This window comes from Malus domestica, chromosome 10, assembly GCF_042453785.1.
Source record: "Malus domestica chromosome 10, GDT2T_hap1".
Taxonomy (NCBI): Eukaryota; Viridiplantae; Streptophyta; class Magnoliopsida; order Rosales; family Rosaceae; genus Malus; species Malus domestica.
Genome location: NC_091670.1, coordinates 22,559,104 through 22,577,825, shown reverse-complemented (window position 1 = coordinate 22,577,825; position 18,722 = coordinate 22,559,104). Strand labels below are relative to the sequence as shown.

Below are 18,722 nucleotides of genomic sequence, written 5' to 3'. Positions count from 1 at the left end.
CAGGCTTTTAGGTTTAGGGCTTTAGGCATCTATGCAATGCAGTGCTCCTCAAAGGGACACGTGTTACGAACCCACTGGAATCCAAGGCCATCGAGACAAGAATCCCACGATTCAATTTATGCTACTTTGTAGAGATTAGAAATTAGTTAAAGTGCCAGCTAAGCAGTTTTAATTAAAACTTTGGCCTGTGCAATGCATGGAGAGGGAGAGGAAGAGGGAGAGGGAGAGAGAGAGAGAGATTAGAGAGCCACTAACCTAGGTTTTCGTCATTTATCAGCAAGTGTTTTTTAATTTAAGTTATAATTTAAACGTCAATTTTTTTGTCATTCATATTTAATTTCTCTAATATTACTCTAACTATAATATGTGACAAACACTTGATCAAACTAGAGAAAGAAAGCTGGGCACGGTTTTTTTTTCCCTCTTCGAAATAGCGTTTCAGGTGGTGTTTTATACGTGTTTTTTTGCTATGAAATGGAGTTTTGAATGACTTATTTTGGAAGAAGTCTAATTAGAGAGGAAGGAGAGAGGACATATTGTAGTCTTAGCAATAAAACAACACTACTCATAAACAAAAATTAATAAACATCATTCAAATCTAGCTAATTAAAATTAAGAAATTAAATTATAAAAATAGAGAACAAAATGAAAACAACACTCTCAATACACACTACACACTAATAATAGAGAACAAAATATCATCAGAACATTGTTTCTTCAATCTTCGTTTTAGTGGGTCGGGTTGCTGCGGAATGATCCCAACGCCTTGATCGCCGCCGCCCTCAGAATGTACTGGTGGTACGCCGCCGCAGCCAGTGCTCCCACAAATGGTCCGACCCAGAAGATCCACTACACACACAAAATCAAAAACCCCATCAGTTAAAAAATCAAATAATCATCAGAAACACCTCAAAAATGGCATGTAGTTTTGATTCTTACGTGGTCATCCCAGACTTTCTCGTTGTTGTAGATCACAGCAGCGCCGAAGCTCCTTGCTGGGTTGATTCCAGTTCCGGTGATGGGGATTGTTGCCAGGTGCACAACAAACACAGCAAACCCAATGGGCAGTGGAGCCAAAACCTGCAAACCCAGCACACGTTCATATCAACAAAATCTCAAAACCCAGCAAAATACAGAAATATTTACATCAAGAGAGCTAAAGGACTGAAGCGTTGAAACTTACAGGCACGTGGGAGTCACGTGCGCTCCTCTTGGGGTCGGTGGCTGAGAAGACGGTGTAAACGAGCACGAAGGTGCCGATGATCTCAGCACCCAGAGCAGTGCCCTTGTTGTAGCCAGGAGCCACGGAGTTGGCGCCGCCGCCGAGGGAGTTGTAGTTGTGCTTCTGGAAGGCCTTGACCAGCCCAACGCCTGCGATGGCTCCCAAGCACTGGGCAACGATGTAAGCCACGGCTCTGATCAGGGAGACCTTGCGGGCCAAGAAAAGACCAAAAGTCACGGCTGGGTTAATGTGGCCACCTGAAATGCACCAAAACGGCAAACCCCATCAGAAATCAAGCACCAAAAGGGTAAAAAATCGACATGGGTTTTGAAGATTAAGCTGAAAACGAATTGGGTTTTTGGTATTTTACCAGAGATTCCGGCGGTGCAGTAGACGAGGACGAAAATCATGCCGCCGAAGGCCCAGGCGATGCCCAGAAGGCCAACGCCGCCGCAGTCGCCGGGTGAGGACTTGTGGCCGATGACGGTGGCTACGGTGACGTAGAGGAAGAGGAGAGTGGCGATGAACTCGGCGATGAGGGCCCTATAGAAGGACCAGCGCTTGAGCTCGTCCGTGTCAAAGAGAGGAGCTGGCGGTGGGTCGACGTAGTCCTTCCCATGGTGGCGGGCCTGTCCCTCCTCGATTACTTCCTTAGACATTTTCACAAACAGGTGGAGAACTCTCAGAAAAGGCTTGGGTTTTTCGGCGGAAGGAAGAAAGCTCTGGAGGTTTTGGGAGAGTGAGGTTCTAGGTGTGCGTGTTTTAAAGAGAGAGAGGGAGAAGGGAGGAAAATGGTACATTAATGGATACGGTAGGGGTATTTTTGGGATTGTGAAAATGTTAGAGAGAGAGAGAAGAGGAGTATTTTGGCTTTTGTACTCTTAAGGTGCTTTTGTTGAACCGGACTATCTCGGACTAGATTAGTTTCAGGGATTAAACTAGACTGGCTTAGACAAGACTAAGCTGAACTGATTTAGTGAAATATTTGGTGCAGCATTGGACTAAGAAGCAGGACTACAATTTTATATTAATTTACTATATATCAATTAATATTTTATTATTACTTTTTCTTTTTCTTTTTATTTCTAGAATCCCCTACTTCATTTTGGAAAGATCTCGTCTATAAACCCACTTAAGCAAACTAATATTCCACTATGAGAAAACAAAGCAGCAGTCCATCTCGCAAAGCCTTCTCTCTCGCAGGTAACTCCCAATTGTTCATCAATCTTTGCTCTTCAATTATCAATCTATCTCTTATCAATTTTATTTTAGATTTTATGCTTAAACCTTCTTGGATTTTAATGGGTATTTCAAATTTTTGTTTTCTGCCCCTTTCCCTTTTTCCCCATTTTTGTCCCTCCGCCTCTCCCTCCCATTTCCCTTTTCTCCCCATTTTTGCCCCTTTTTTTCGTTACTAGTGTCTCCCTCCCCTTCCTTTTGTTTCTCTTGTTTCACCTCTGTATAATGTCCCCTCTCCCATCGCTCTCTTTGTATTTCTTTTTTCTTTTTTCTTCAAATTTGGTTCCTGTATTTTCTGGGCAAATCACAGTTGGTCAAGAAAAATCACTTAGAGTCACTGCACCAATGCTAAAGTTTTCAATCTTGCTGTCGGCGGAAGAATCTAGATTACCATGAGACCCGTTTTTGCCGTCGTTCAGGTCGACCCAGATGGAAAAAGACACCAAATCACCGATCCAGATGCCAAAAGGGCACTGGGTTTATGGGACGATGGAGGGCTGATGCTGCTCATGCGGGTTTAAGCGACGCTGCTTGCAGAAGAGGGAGATGGGACTAGCAATCTCGTGGTTTTTGGGGGGTCTCACTAAGACCTCTTAGTGAAGCCTTTAGTGTAGGCGAGTCCGAGCTAGTCTCATTAAGACTAGTCTCGCATGATAACAAGCATTAGACTGGACTAACTATTAGTCCAGTCTAGTCCAAGGACAGTTAGTGAGGGCAAACAAACACCTCTTAGGTTTTTAGAGAGAAAAGTGGGAAGCGAATGTGGGACCCAACGATTATAGAGAGTAGAAATTTTTTATTGTGATGGGAACACATATGTTACCACGTGTTTTTATATAAGTGATGAAATTTTTTATTTTTTAAGTTATTAACTTTTTAACACACATATCTCACAATTTATATTGTAACACATGGAATACCATCTCATTTGTAGGTCATACAGAAAAATCTCTCGTATAGCGAGAAGAAATATTTTGGTATTTCCAAAGCATAGTCGGTATATTATGAGTAATAATTAGAGAATTTTAATGAAAACTTCTGGTATTGTTCATTTTAACGAAAAATCATATTTTTACACTAAAAAGTCAATCCTGGTACTATTTATTTTAACATTACGTTAAAACTCAATGTTTTTAAGTACTTTTCATTATTTTCCTTAATAATTATTGTATTATAATATTTAATGCATCAAACTGTGTTTTTGGCACATTTACAAATAAAGGCTAATCATCTGAGTGAGAGAGAGAGAGAGGGAGAGAGGCTTTAGGGAGGTTCTGCTGATGGGTCTTGGGTAGGCCAAAGAAGTCAGCCTGGCATCCAACTAAGGCCACGCCCTGCAACGGTTATATTTGTCCTCTCTCTCTCTCTCTCTCTCTCTCTCAAATTGTGGGGTTCCTTTCGTATTCATTTCTCTGATGAAGGGAGCATTTGGGTTGGGGACCATCTGGGTATATTTGTATGTTTGGTGGGTTTAGTTTTCTTCCTTGAACGAATAATTCAGCTCAAAACATGTGGTTTTATTTTTTACTTTATTGGTTCAAATCGTTCAAATTCAATGGTTGAAACTTGAATTCGGTAACTAAATATTGAACCATGTTTATGCATGGGTCCAATACATACTTTATTTTCGTCACCTAAGATAAGAATCCATGCACTAATAATGATAAGAAAGTTAATTAATAGTGGTAAACCACGGTTATCCATTTTTCTGGACAATGGCAAAGCCATAAATTTTTTGGGGAGGGGTGAAATTTAAAAAGTTTAGGGTTCCGAAAAAATGTGAACATTCATTCGAGGTCTTAGTCCATGATTTACAAGAAGATTATTTGAACTACCCGTAATATTCATAAGAGAATTTACACTAACCGAAATATTCGAAAGAGGATTTGGACTACTCAAAATAGTTGAAGGAGGGTTTGAACAACAATATTATTTGCAGCATGATTTAGCACCGTTTCTTGTTGTATCGTCCTATTACTTAACTGTATAATTAGAAAAGTTTTAAAAGATGTTAAGCTGTAGTCGGGCGGTGGACATGACTTTACACTTAGGCGAGGACCTAGGCAAATTTGAATAAATTTATTATATACCGTATAAATAATTGTCTATTTATTATATAGCATATAATGTCCAAAAAACATTGATTATAAAACATATAATATATAAAAATATTGACAAATTTTCTTTATTACTTTGTTGGATTTGATGGTAAGAGAGAAAAAAAAACAAATAAGTACGAGTTTGTAATATTTTACAAATTATTTTTTGAAGCTTGTATAAATTTATAGTGAATTTTAAGATACATAACAGTGTCAAACAAGTGGCTTAAAAAATATTAGAAGAGTGGTCAAATTAATTAGAAAATAATTAAAAAACAAAACAAATTCCAATATAAATCAATAATAGCTAGTTAGGTGGCTCAAATTGATTGGCTAATAGTTAAAAAAAAAATTGTAATTCTGAAAAAGCACGTGGGGTTGGATGGTAGAGAAAGAAACTCTCTCTTCTTCCTTTCTTTTCTTCTTCGTTAGAACCTCTCCATTTCCAGAAGCTGCAAAATGCAAATCTTCGTTCCTCCTTTCTTTGACCTAGGTTTTTTTTTTTTTGAAAAAAAAGAGAGCCCGCAATCAGCCTGTGTTGCGATAGAGCAAGGAAACCCAAAAGGCCAGAAAACCAGACGGAATTTCATCACTTCCGACAAGACCGGAGGGGCAGAACCACTGCTCCTGGGCTTGATTTCCGGTGAGGGGTTACTGCCACTCATCGTTCTCACATAGCGTCGCCATTGCTTCCGGACCCAAAGAGGCTATGGAGAATTTCATCCTGCACATGACCACAATCAAGCAGAATCATAAGCTTAAAGCATCGAATCCGAAACATTCTACATATTTTTGTTTATTGAAAAGCTGCACTCCGTGTGCCACTTGATGTGGTTAAACATAATTAATTAAGTTCTCTTTAAGTTATGCGGAAGAATAATTTAAAACTATGTTTAATGGATTATCTCAAAGAATATTCAGAACTGGGATTAAGATGACCCCCTTCAATAATGTTGTATGGAAAAGATGCGTCTCCCACATACAGGGAAAGAAAAAAACAATAATTACGTGACAGTCGCATATATTGTGTTTAATCAACCGAAGATTTGAATTGTTTGATTTGATAAGAATTCTTCGTCCAAGGACCGAGATGTCTTTTAGCCTGCCCTTTATTGATTGGTTTGTCCTCATTCTTCCACGGTACTATTTTAGTTGCAGATTGCGATCCCAGTCACAAGCATCGTGAATGATGTCCCTTCCACGATAAATTTGTTTAGGTACCGGGTACATAGGATAGCTGGTGTTCCCTACGGATAGGAACATGACATCTGGGTTTCTTTTTTTATATTGCACATATTGGCACTTGAGTTTCCATCCTCTTATTTAGTCCCTAATACTCAACTTTTCAGAAAATAATTAAAAAAACAAAAAAAATAAATAAATAAAACACAGAACCCAAATTCTCGTTGTGGGTCTCTGACCTCCACCCCATCCGATCCATCTCCCCTCACCTATCTCTCTTTTTCCCTTCCTCTTCTTATTTTTAATTATACTCCTCCCTTACGCTGGAGAATGATCCCATAAATTGCCAACGACCACTCCTAGGGGTGGGCATACGGGTATAGGAATCGCGGGTCGGGACGGGTAATCACGGTTCGGGACAGGTACGGACCGGTTCCTAATATTTTAGAGAACAAACGGGGCAGGCTGGGTCGAGCCCTTTTCATTTACAGGGCGGGCTGAGTCCAGATGCTTAGAAAAACAGGTACCCGGACCGGCCCGTTTCTAATTATAATGAACTACCGAGATTGAATGATAACCTATCATCCAATCTCAACCGTTGGTTTCTACCCTAGTTTCTACCGAGTCTAACTTTCCAAAATTCACTCTATCTCAGTTGCCCTCTATCTCCCCGAACCTTATTCTTCTTCGTCTTTAAGTTCTTAATCCCAACTGGGTTTTCCATAAATCATGCATTTTTAGCTTTTAGCCCAAAACCCCAATCTGGGTTTTGCTAATTTTCTTTGCATTTTCGCTCCAAGGACTAGACCTGTTTGAGCGTCATCTTCTCAACGCCGAGGAGGTAAAGGCTTTCGTCGAGGATCGATTGAGAGAGCTCCTGAGAGATTGATTGAGTTTGCTTGATGGGATTTAATTTTTCAGTTTTTTTTTGTTAATCACCCGAAGTTAGAGAGAATGGTTTTTGGGAATTTGGCTGCTTTTTGTGAGTTATTTCCTGTGTGTTTTAATATTTGTGGAAAAAGGATAGTGAAATCTGGGAAAGGTGGAAAATTTAGGGATGATGAGATTGGAACATGATTGTGGTGAGGGTAAAGAAAAATGGGGTTTTGTAATTTGATTGGGGAATTTAGTTGCTTCAGATTTGTCTGCCATATGAAAAATTGGGTATTGAATATTAAAATGGTGTGTTTTGTTTTGTTCTCTTCCATTAGGTAGTCGGATAGCAGAGAGGGATGCAGTCTGAGACGAAGTAGGTGTCACCAGAGTCGGAAAGAATGGATGTGTTGATTGCAAGGATGTAGGCCATGGTGAGAAACGTGGCGATGCCGGCGCAGGGCACAGTGGTGAAAGTGGATCTGCGCTAGATGGAGAAGTTGTGGTGTGATGACGAAGGCAGCATGGCGGTGGTTTTGGAGTCATTTCCGTAGCGGTTTCGCCAAAAAAAAATAAAAAAATAAAACCAAGGACCCGTGGACCCTGCCTGGACTGGCCCGTTTCAAACGGGCAGGGTTCGGTCCGATTCCTGTAATGAAATATGATGTACCCGGCTCGGCCCGACCCGTTTCTTTTAACCTCTGGTTTATTCAAAATTAGGTCCGGCCCGGCCCGGTCCGTGCCCAGTCCTAATCACTCCTACGCTTCGATCGGAGATTGGTGACTGCAAATAGGAAGGTCAGAGTTGTCGTCCATCATTCTTGGGTACCATGTAGAGCTAAGAGTGGAAGAGGAGAAAGGAAAAAGTAGGAAGCGAGAGAATTTGATAGGGTTTCTCTGGTGAAAATATCAGCTTCGATGGAGGTGTGCGGTGGTTGGATGAGTTCTTGATGGCAAGAGGTGGGTTGTGCTGAGAGGGAGGGAGATTATTTTCAATTTTTGTTTGACATAAGGGTAAATTAGGAATTTTGATTGACAAAAACAATATTAGTTGACATTTTCTTAATTAAAAAACTAGATAATTAGGTGTTAAGCTTTTATTGGTTAGGAACACTAGCTCAACTGGTATACCCGGTACCCAGAAAATTTTCTCCCTTTCCACCCCTGATAATTTGATTGGAAGGTACTTAATCAGTTTTATACTGAAGGTACCCTTGTGCTCGATCAATTTTGACAGTAGTTTAAAACAATTCATATTTACCATGAGAGAAATCCAAATTTTAGTATATATCGAATTTCTCTTATTCTAAGTATGAATTTTTGTGTAAAATAAAACTGTTTGGGCCCAAAATAATAGTTTGGGCCGAGGGTAGGATCACTCTCGGCCCAGGAGGCAGGGCGGAAAAAGGACCAAGGATCGGTCAACACGTGGGCGTCCAAACCTAGGGCGGTTAGGACGAATCTTAGTGCAATAGGGAGTCTCGACGGGATCGGATATCCAGGAAACTAATCCAGCTTAGCTAAGGACTAGGTTCATAGTCCTAGTAGATGTAGGACTGGTCGAGGTGATCCGGAGAGGGAAACCTAGTCCGAGTAGGATTTAAACTCGGACTCAAGGTTCAGTACTATAAATAGGGGACGCTGTGCATCAGGAAAGGCCCCACAAAATCAATACAAAATTGCCCTGCGCAAACTCTCACAACTTGTGATTTTTCTTTTTCCTTTTTCGCTGACACATCTTCCGTTGGCATCAACAGCATTGTGGAAGCAACCGGTGATATCTTAAGTCGGCATAGATAGCTCTGTCACCGTAGAGTCAGTCAGTCTCGCAGTACCTTCCGTTGGCATCAACAGCACTGCGGCGAGAACGATTGATTACCTATCCAAGTCTCGGTCGAGAAGGGTTTCTAAATCCTTATTGGTCGAGGTCATCTCATCAGCCTTCTCGGCGAAGTGAGGTGTTACAGTTATTACATTCGGCACATTGAAAGCCGAAGTTGATATTGAACTTCGTAAGAATAGTAACCTTGTCTTCAGGTTCGAGAGCCCAAGAGGCCGAGACGTGTTCCTTTCTCGGCCGCAATCGCAAGACGCAGAAGTCAGTAGCGCGACCCAACGCAACATCAACAAATTTACTCCTCGGCCGAGCTCGGCCGACGAGTTGGCACGCCCCGCATTCACCGAAGGACGTAGTTAGCTCATTAATTACTCGGCCTGCGCGCCACGTAGGCTTTGTAATTTCTAGGGTCAACAAAAACATTTCCATGAAACAGAGAAATGAAATGTGCTAAGCCAGTTAAATAAAATAAAACATTTTAAAACAATTCATTGAAATGCCTTTATTATACTAAAATTTGAATTTAGATTTCTCTCATTGTAAATATGAATTGTTTTTTAGTTATATTCATGTTTACTTATAAGTGAAAGGTCTTAGATTTGAAGGAAATTTGAATCACATTATTGTTAGCCTATTATGAGGCTATTAAGCCCACTCCCCTTCAAAGATTTTATTTTATTTTTTTTAAATGATCGAGCACAAGGGTACTTTCGTTATAAAATTGATCAAGTATCTTCCAAATCAAATTAAAGTAAATAAATGAAAGGTGGTTTGTTGTACAACATTTATTTACTTTGTGGAGTACATTACTTTTGGTTGGTTTGGCCAAGTTTGGAATGCAGCTCACGAGATGTCCTTATTCACTTGTTCATGTTTTATGTATTTTGATTACATCCGTTGAAAAATATCACATGATAATTAACAAATATTTGCCTTTCAAATATTTTGAAACTAGAGTATGTTTGTCAGTTTTTTTTTTTTAAGTAATTAAAAGGTTTTAGGTTAGACTTATCTGAATAACGACAATTTAATATTTAATTATATTTTACACATTGTATGATTCATTGCTCATATTTTTCTTCTCAACGATATCATTGCACATTGTAACTTGGTTCGTTTTTTGCTATTGCTTCTGTTAAAATAGGAATTATATCCCTGCTCTTTAGGCTTCCATGTTCAATAGTAATGCACATTTGTAAAGTATGGTGGAGTATTGAATTAGAATCAGTGGATTGTTAATGACACACCTCGATCGGAGTCGAGGCATACTGGCCGTTACTCGAAAGCATGGAAGAAAATGCCGATAATATCGGCGAAATATCGCCGATATTATTGGTTTTTCGGGTGATGGATATTCTAAGTGGTATCCGAATGGTTTTCGGCCAAATATTGCGATATTTTGGAAATATCGGCGAAATTTTTTTGAGTTTGGTGCAATCGGACTCCGAGGCGACGTCGGAGAAGAACGCCGGAGACGGTGTGCCTATTCCCGGGCCGATTTCGTCCCAAAAACCTTGCAAAAACACGAATTTTAACATCAATTTCACATATAAACTTCAGATTTCACGCATGCATAAACGATTCAACATATGTGAAGTCGGTTTAGGGTTTAGGGTTTCAATGGAATCTCACCTGACGAAGACGAAGACAAACCAGATGACTGAACGTGATCCTTGCTCAGCGGCGCACCGCCAGAGACGACTGAGCCAACTCCGACTTCGCCAGAGCCACGATCAACGGCGAAGGGAGAAGAGAGATCGAGAGATCTCTGTGTGTGTGTGTGTGTTTGGGAGAAGAGAGATCGGATAAGGGAGAAGAGAGATCGGAGAATGGAGAAGAGAGATCTCCGATCTGTGTGTGTGTGTGTGTGTTTGGGAGAAGAGAGATCTTCGATCTCTGTAGATGGAGGGTGTGTGTGCGTGTGTGTGTGTGGAATGAGGGAGAAGTGTGTGTGTGTTATCCGAGAGAAAGAAAAAAATACATTGAGGGTGTGTGTGTGTGTGTGTGTTTATGGCACACGGTTTGACACATGGTTTTGTATAAAACCATGGTTTTGTGTGTGTGTGTATGGTTATGTGTGTGTGTGTGTTATCCGAGAGAGTTTTGGCACATGGTTTTGTGTGTGTGTGTTATCCGAGAGAAAAAGAAAAAAACTTTGAGGATGTGTGTGTGTGGCACACGGTTTTGTATGAAAGAATTGGAAGTGACTTTGCTCAGAAGAACCAAATATTCTGTCAGAGAAGAACAAAAAAATCTGCTTACTTTATCTTCTTCTCCACATGAAGACCAAATTCTGTCAGAGAAGAACCAAAAATGCAATGTATAAAGTGTAAAATATTGTACTAATTCATTATATATAAATGATTATGGTGTGTTTAGACTTCTTTCATTAATTACTACATATTTTCTACACTCATAATGTTTGTCAGCTCGCTATATAATCAACTTGATAATGTTAAATCAATCATGCAATGCATTTCCTTCCAATTTTTTGTGATAAACTAATAGATAATTGACTAAATAAACATCATGCAAAGTTTCAATAAAAATTTCCAAGTTTTTCTTACAATTTCCGTGGTTTCCATGTAATTTTTATCGATATCGATATTATCCCGATATTTCCATCGATATTTCCGTGTTTTCGGACTACCGATATTTCCGATATTACCGATATTTTCTTCCTTGCTCGAAAGTGACGTAACAAAAAAGGAAAGTGAAGCATAAAAATATGGATAAATTTAAAACAAAACTAACATTTATTTAATCTAAAGTAGCGAGTGCATGGTAGTGGGAAGAATCCATAAAACACAAGTGTTCAGAGGATAGATGACATAAAAGTGTGCGGTCGAAACTAGTTAAAGTGCTTAATACACAACCTGGAAAAGCCCCTACACTTATTTATGGATATGTCAGAACCACAGGATATTCCTCGTATGGAACAGAGTAATAAGCTAATTAGGACCTGGAGGGGCAAAAAATAGAAAGGTGAGTGAGCAAAAATAAAGGTTTATAAACACATTTATTTTTGGAACATACTAACCGCTCGCCGTAAAACCTATATAGTTTCCAGAAAATCATACTACGTATAAGTATGAAATCAAATGCAAATCAAAAGTAAATCCAGAAATACGCCAATCATAATATCTCAACAGTAGCTTAAGTAAAATCAAGTGCTCATCAATCTATGCTAACACACGAGTTCATGCAGAGGGAATCTGACATGAATAGGACTGGGTGTCATCATAACATACGTTCTAGTACTACAATCACGTGAAGACTGGTGCTAGGCGCATCACATACGAGTCAGAGTTGCCTATTGCAACCTGTACGACAGGACTAACACCTACAATGGATCCAAGGTGAGCTTGCGGTGCGATGTGAACATACACGTGAAGCTTGGCCCTGGCTGGGGCAAGTACTACACCGGTGCAAGCATGCATGATGAGCAAGTATAAAGTGTATGAACATGCCATGACAACATATAAATCTCAACAACAATAATGGTATTTTAAAATAAAATAAATCATGGCATGATAGGCGTAAAAAAAATCAATCTAAAAACACATTTGGAAACTATAAACTTTATATATAATATATAAAAATAAATGCCCACTCATTGATACGTGGTCGGATCGTAGCCTCCTAGCCTTGTTTGTCCTCGTACGTCATCGGGGTAATTCTCACCTATATGCGAAATAACTAAATTAATTAATTAAATAGGACATATACTAAAAGGCTAGGAAAATCTCCCGTAGTTTGCTCAAATGGAAGGTTTAAATATATGGAAACATTGATACTCGGAAGTCTCACGATCACTCAGTGACTTGGCTACCATACTTGACCTACAATGTTGACACTATAATGTTGACATGTGGTCATGGGTTCGTTTCCCAACAACCCATGACCACGTGCTCCTCTACCATATGCTACTGCACCTTGATACTCGGAAGTCTCACGACCACTCAGTGACTTGGATTTTTCAAGTCTCCAACCGAGAAGTTTTCCTCACTCGGGAAATTAAGGGAGTACTACCTCAACATACATGCTTCACTCACAAAGCTTCAACAAAAGAAAAAAAATTCAAAGAACTTAGTGAAGAAGGTTTTGGTGTATTTAACACAATACGTTGAAATGAAGCAAAGCTTATTTATTGATATCTCCGATAGGTTACAAATATGTACATATACATGAATCAAAATAAACAAACAAGAGGGAGCTTTCACAAATGTTGCTCAATAGAAGTCTCAACAGTCGACAGAGCCCCAAAAAGAGTAGTCACTGGAGGGTGATCGGAGCCTCAGTACTGGGCAGAACCTTAGAATGAGGAGGCACCGGAGGTTGATCATTTAGAGCTTTATTACGCGGTACAGCCCAGAAGACGAAGGTAATAAATGCCTTTGGAACAAACCCATAAACCTCTGATGATCAAGTAAAATCTGACCATCAGATTCTTGCAACTGGTCAAGCTTTCTCTTCATGTTTGTAGCATAGTCATGTGTGAGCCTATGCAACTATTTATTCTCATGCTTGAGCCCTCTAATCTCCTGTTTGAAACTTATTACTTCAGCCGCCAATGATTCGACTTGGCGGGTTTGAGCAAATAGGCGTATGGCCATATTAGACACATAACCTGCACACTGAACACTGAAATCCAGAGAATCCTTAACAACCAACTCATCAGACCGTTTGGAAAGTAGTCTGTTATCTTTGGGAGTGAGAAGGTTTTTGGCCACCACCGCAACGGTCATACCATTCTTCATCACAGAGTCCCAACGGTAAGAGGACCAGTAGGGGATAAGAAGGATATGCGCCATATGTTGTCTTGAGGAGACATAGCTGCCTCTTCACTAAAGTTCAAGTCAAAACGACGGTCGGATGAGCTAGACATTTTCAGAAATGATGAATGAGAAATGAGGTCCAATAAATCTCTGAAGTACAAAAATAAGGGGAAATTTCCTACAAGCAATAACTATCTGAATGTATTTCTTGCACACAATTGGTGCCTCTATAAAAGAAAGGGCAACATCGAAGAGGCCCCACTCTCCGGATTTCGAGAAACGAATTTTCCTTAGTAAAATATGTCGACAATCTCCACACGCAACATCAGCTCATCGGGTACCACATATAACTTCGCCAAAGATCTTTGACAAAGTTTAGACACATAAATTTTGAAGGTCCAGATACCCTATTATTACCCAAAAGAGTAAAGGACCAGCACTAGTGCTTGATAACTGGAAAGTCCCTATGTGTGTCAACCTCTGTGCTCTGTGGCAAGGCAGACTGGCAAAAATGCCCAACCTTTACTCACATTCGAGAAAACACTCCTAACAAGATTGTTTACTTAAAAATAGAAGAGGCACCGCTCTCCGAATCTCCAGAGCCAGACTCCCAACAGGATTACTTGTTCAAAAATCGAAGAGGCACCGCCCTCTAAATCTCGAGAGCCAGACTCCCAACATGATTACTTTATCAAAAATCAAAAAGGCACCGCTCTCTGAATCTCAAGAGCCAGACTCCCAACAGGATTGCCTTCTCAAAAATCGAAGAGGCACAATTCTTTGAATCTCGAGAGTTAGATTCTCGACAGGATTGCTTCTTTAAAAACCGAAGAGGCACTGCTCTCCGAACTTCGAGAGCTAGATTTCCTTAGATAAAGCTTGTCTGCAATCTTCACACGCAACATCAGCTTTCCAGATACTACAGACCACTTTTTCAAAGTGCTCTGACAAAGTTAAGACACGTGAATCTTGCAGCTCCCACTACATTGCTATGGCCAAGGAGGATAAAGGAACAGCGTTACCGCTCGCTGTTGGGACAATTTCTATATATGTCGACCTTCATCCTCCACAGCCAAGCAGACCTGCAAATAAAAAAGAATGCTCAACTTTTCTTCACATCTGAGAGGGCACTCTCAACAGAGTTTCTCGAAATACTCAGCTTGTTTTCCCTCCCATAATACCTCTGCAAACAAGCCATACCAGAGCAAGAGTATCTCATATCATCAGAGTTAAAAGCAAGAGTATCCCATATCATACTTTTTCCGTGTCTTTTCCTTTGGTCTTGTTCTTACCTACAAGACAAGGAGAAATAAAGCAATCAGTCAGCACTTGGAATCAAGCTTCCAGTCAGGAACTGACTACCTAGAACTCCATGCCTGATTACTTACCTGGCATTGCTCTCGAGTACTCATCTTCAACATCTTATGCTTCCAGAAAAGATACCACATATGCCTGAGGAACAGATAGGGCAAGTGAGAATGATACAAGGAAACATGTGGAGACAAGTGCAACGAAACATGTGCTGATTCATCTATTACTTTGTCAACAATAAAAGTATCACATATTATCAAGGTCGAATGCACTTTTGATTTGATGGACTTTTTTTTACCCTCAAATTCTTGAGTCGGCCTTATACTCTAGAGAAAACCAGAAAACCCTTCAGCCCAGTTCAAGAATAAGCCTGTGGAAAGTTACTTCTTCAAAATCAAAAGTATCTCATATCATCTCTTCTCATTTTTCTTCTCTTTATCCTTTTTACTGCTTGCAAGAGAGGGAGAATGAAAACAATCAGCAGGAACTCGAAATCAAACTTCTGATTTGGAACTGATTTCTTGGAACTCTGATTGCTTACCTTGTCTGTCACCTCTTTCGGAAAATCTCCTAACTCGGCGACTTGGGGACTCCTACTACATGGTTTGTATTGCGCTTGACCAAGCCTGAAACTACAAGTAAGCTTCAAGTGAAATTGATACATTACTTTGTGACTCTCCACCGGTTAAAGATACCATCCCTGGATGGAGGAAGATTACTTCCAAAGAAGATGCCACATTTACTTATGAGACAAATAAGGCAAGTAAAGACGATACCACACTTCGGTACTTAGAAGTTTCATGATTACTCAGCGGCTTGGATCTTGCAAGTTCCCAACTGAGAAGCTTCTTTTACTCGGGAACTTAGGGGAGCACTGTTTGTACCATACTTGACCAATCCTGAAACTACCGAGCACCGGTCAACGTTATACCGTCAAGGACACATAAAGGTTTTCTTCCAACCAGGAGGCCAATCAAAACGCGACACGTGTCGACATCAGAAGCCAATCATAACGCGACACGTGTCAACATTGGAAGCCAATCACAAGATAACACGTGTCAATGTCAGAACAAAGCTAGAAACTCTCTTCTATAAAAAGAGATCATTCTCCCACAATATTTCCTAATGTCATTTGTACTAAATCATTCACTATTACTACTAAAGGAGAGCTTGAACCTATGTACTTGTGTAAACCCTTCACAATTAATGAGAACTCCTCTACTCCGTGGACGTAGCCAATCTAGGTGAACCACGTACATCTTGTGTTTGCTTCCCTATCTCTATCCATTTGCATACTTATCCACATTAGTGACTGGAGCAATATAGCGAAGGTCATAAACTTGACACTTTCTGTTGTACCAAAGTCCCCATTGATTTTGTACATCAACACATTCTACTTGACATCACAAACTCGTACGCGGCAACTAGGTTGCGGCCATGCGCCTGACAAACTGACAGATTCCAGGGAATACTCCGTTAAGTTTAATTGTGTTACCTAACGACGTTAGAATGCTCTATTAACTTTAATGGAATATTGTTCTTCTTCTCTGGTTGTCCTCCGTCATCCGCCACCGTCTAGTTCGTCGGAAACTGGGAAATTTTCATCAGTTTCTGGAAAATTTCAAATCTTCAAATCTTTTTTATTTCTTAACCATTTTTGACAAACTTTATATAGAAATGAAGCTCGGGAAGAGGAGAACAAGATTATACCTCTTAAAAGTCCCAAAGTGGACAAAAATGGATCAAAATAGACTCGATAGCCTCGGACCCAAACTCGTCGTGTCAAAACCGTGTGCTTTCACGTTGGCTCCACTTCAACTCTAGGCTAGTGGCCACTGGGAGTTGCGTAGGTGCTTGCAAAACTCCCAAAATCTTGTAACTCGAAAGGAAAAACGTCAGGGAAAACTTCACCCGAGTTGGAGCTCTGAGTTGAACTTTCAAAACTCGATTATTTTAAGATTAGTTGGTACGAATGGGCTAGTAAGGATGAGAGGATCTCGATGGTGATAATTTTAGGCTCGATCTATGAAGTTTGATGGTGATCCTTGGTGTTGCAGAGTAAATAAGAGAGCTACGGAGTGAAAAAAGAAGAAAAAGAAGAGATAGAGGTTTCTGATTGGACAAAAAGAAAAGAGAGGGTGATGTCTGATTGGGTGAGAAAATGTGGGAAAGTAATTGATTGGTGGTGAGGTAGAGTAGGGCATAGGTCAGATTTTAAAGAGAAAAGCGATAAGATTTGTACAATTTGAAATCAGACAAAATCTAACGTGCCCTATCAAAAACAGTAGTTTCCAATACTAAATAATTAACGCATATGTGTACAATTCTACCCATTATTTACGTACTTTAACTAAATGTAACTTTTTCATTACGACTCTTATTCGAGTCTGGCTCGCGCTCACGCACTCGTAACGATGAGTACTATTTAAAAATAATTTAAAGACGAATAACTACGTCCACGTCAAGTTCCAATTTTGCCCAAAAAGGGCATAAACGTCAATTTAGACGCTGGGGGAGAAAATTACATAGAAAATTAGGAACGAGTCGTCACAATCTACCCCTCTTAAGAAAATTTCATCCCCTAAATTTCAACACTACTAAAGATCAATCAAAGAACAAATGTGGATAAAGATCTTGCATATGCTCATCTATCTCCTAAGTAGTTTCCTTAACAGAGTGGTTTTTCCATAAAACTTTCACCATACGAACGGTTTTGTTCCTGAGAACTTTGTCTTTCCAGTCAAGAATCGTTACTAGAACCTCATCATAAATCAAATATGGGTTAATTTCTAACGACTGAGGAGGAATCACATGTGACAGATCAGAGATGTATCTCCATAGCATGGACATGTGGTATACATTATGCACTCTTGACAATTCTCGGGGAAGATCAAGTTGGTAAGCAACTTCACTAACTCGCTTAATAATCTGATAAGGTTCGATGTAACAAGGGCTTAACTTTCCTTTATTCCCGAAATGTACAATGCATTTCCATGGCAACAACTTTAGGAATACCCAATCTCCAACCTTATATACTCTGTCTGTCGAACGTATGTTCGTTAAACTCTTTTGTCGATCCTGTGCTGCTTTCATATTGCCCTTTATCACTTGGATATTCTACGTCATCTCATCTATAATTTTAGGACCCACCAAAACTCTTTCACCAACCTTGGACCAACATAGTGGTGTACGACATGGTTTCCCATAAAGCGCCTCAAATGGTGACATACCAATGCTAGTGTGAAAGCTGTTGTTGTACGCGAATTCTATCAAAAGTAAGCGCTTGTGCCATGCGTCTCCAATTTGCAGGACTGAAGATCTCAGCATGTCTTCCAACGTCTGAATAGTTATATCTGATTACCTATCGGTCTGAGGATGATAGGCGGTGCTGTAAAGTAATTTCGAACCTAGAGCTTCTAGAAAAGCTACCTAAAATTTTGAAGTAAATTTGGGATCTCGGTCATAAATCATACTAACTAGAACATCATGATACTTGACAATTTCAAAAATGAAAAGTTTGGCCAACCGACTCAACAGGTAGTTCTCACGAACAAGCAAGAAATGCACTGACTTGGTAAGCCGATCTACAATCACCCAGATACCGTCATAGCCATTTCGCGTATGAGGCAACTTGTACACGAAATCCATTGTGATATCTTCCCATTTCCACTAGGGTATGGGAAATGGCTGTAGCAACCCAAATGGTTTCTTTCTGATTTGACCTGCTAATAGACCGGACAACGACTCACGTTCTCTGCAATTTCTCTTTTCATTTCTGGCCAATAGTAGAAAGGTTGGGTAGTATGATGCATTTTAGTACTCCCGGGATACATCGCATAAGTTGAGATATGCACTTCATTAATTATTTCTTTCTTCAATTCTTCCACCTTAGGTACATACATTCGATCGTTTTGCATAAGCATACCATCAGGCCTTCGAATCCTGAAATCTCCCCTATTGCTGTTCAACATTGCCTGTTTTAACTCTTGGGATTTTAAGTCGTTCATCTGAGCCTCGAGAACACAATCCAACAAAAGTGGTCTGACTTGAAAGTTGGCAAATAGAGCTCCCAGGTGATCCACTCCCAAAGTGGCTCTAGTAGATCTTAGGTCGATGATAAGGGGAACACGACATGCATAAAGATCATTGAGTCGACCGTGAGATTTCCTGCTGAGAGCATC

The 18,722-nt window shown here is 40.0% G+C and overlaps 1 protein-coding gene and 2 long non-coding RNA genes across 3 annotated transcripts; 1 reads left to right on the top strand and 2 right to left on the bottom strand.

Moving 5' to 3' along the window:
- Nucleotides 1-544: 544 nt before the first annotated feature.
- Nucleotides 545-2,013, bottom strand: LOC103444918 (probable aquaporin PIP2-8). Its single transcript, XM_008383888.4, has 4 exons — nucleotides 1,593-2,013; nucleotides 1,184-1,479; nucleotides 940-1,080; nucleotides 545-849 (listed from the first exon to the last, which is right to left on the bottom strand). The coding sequence occupies exons 1-4, from the start codon at nucleotides 1,879-1,881 to the stop codon at nucleotides 730-732; spliced, it is 846 nt and encodes a 281-aa protein (XP_008382110.2). The 5' UTR covers nucleotides 1,882-2,013; the 3' UTR covers nucleotides 545-729.
- Nucleotides 2,014-2,337: 324 nt separating this feature from the next.
- On the top strand, nucleotides 2,338-3,325 carry LOC114827296 (uncharacterized). Its single transcript, XR_003776480.2, has 2 exons — nucleotides 2,338-2,425; nucleotides 2,881-3,325. It is a non-coding gene; the product is annotated as an uncharacterized lncRNA (long non-coding RNA).
- Nucleotides 3,326-9,644: 6,319 nt separating this feature from the next.
- On the bottom strand, nucleotides 9,645-10,433 carry LOC114827295 (uncharacterized). The gene is made up of 2 exons (XR_003776479.2): nucleotides 10,085-10,433; nucleotides 9,645-9,965 (listed from the first exon to the last, which is right to left on the bottom strand). It is a non-coding gene; the product is annotated as an uncharacterized lncRNA (long non-coding RNA).
- Between the last annotated feature and the right edge of the window lie 8,289 nt (nucleotides 10,434-18,722).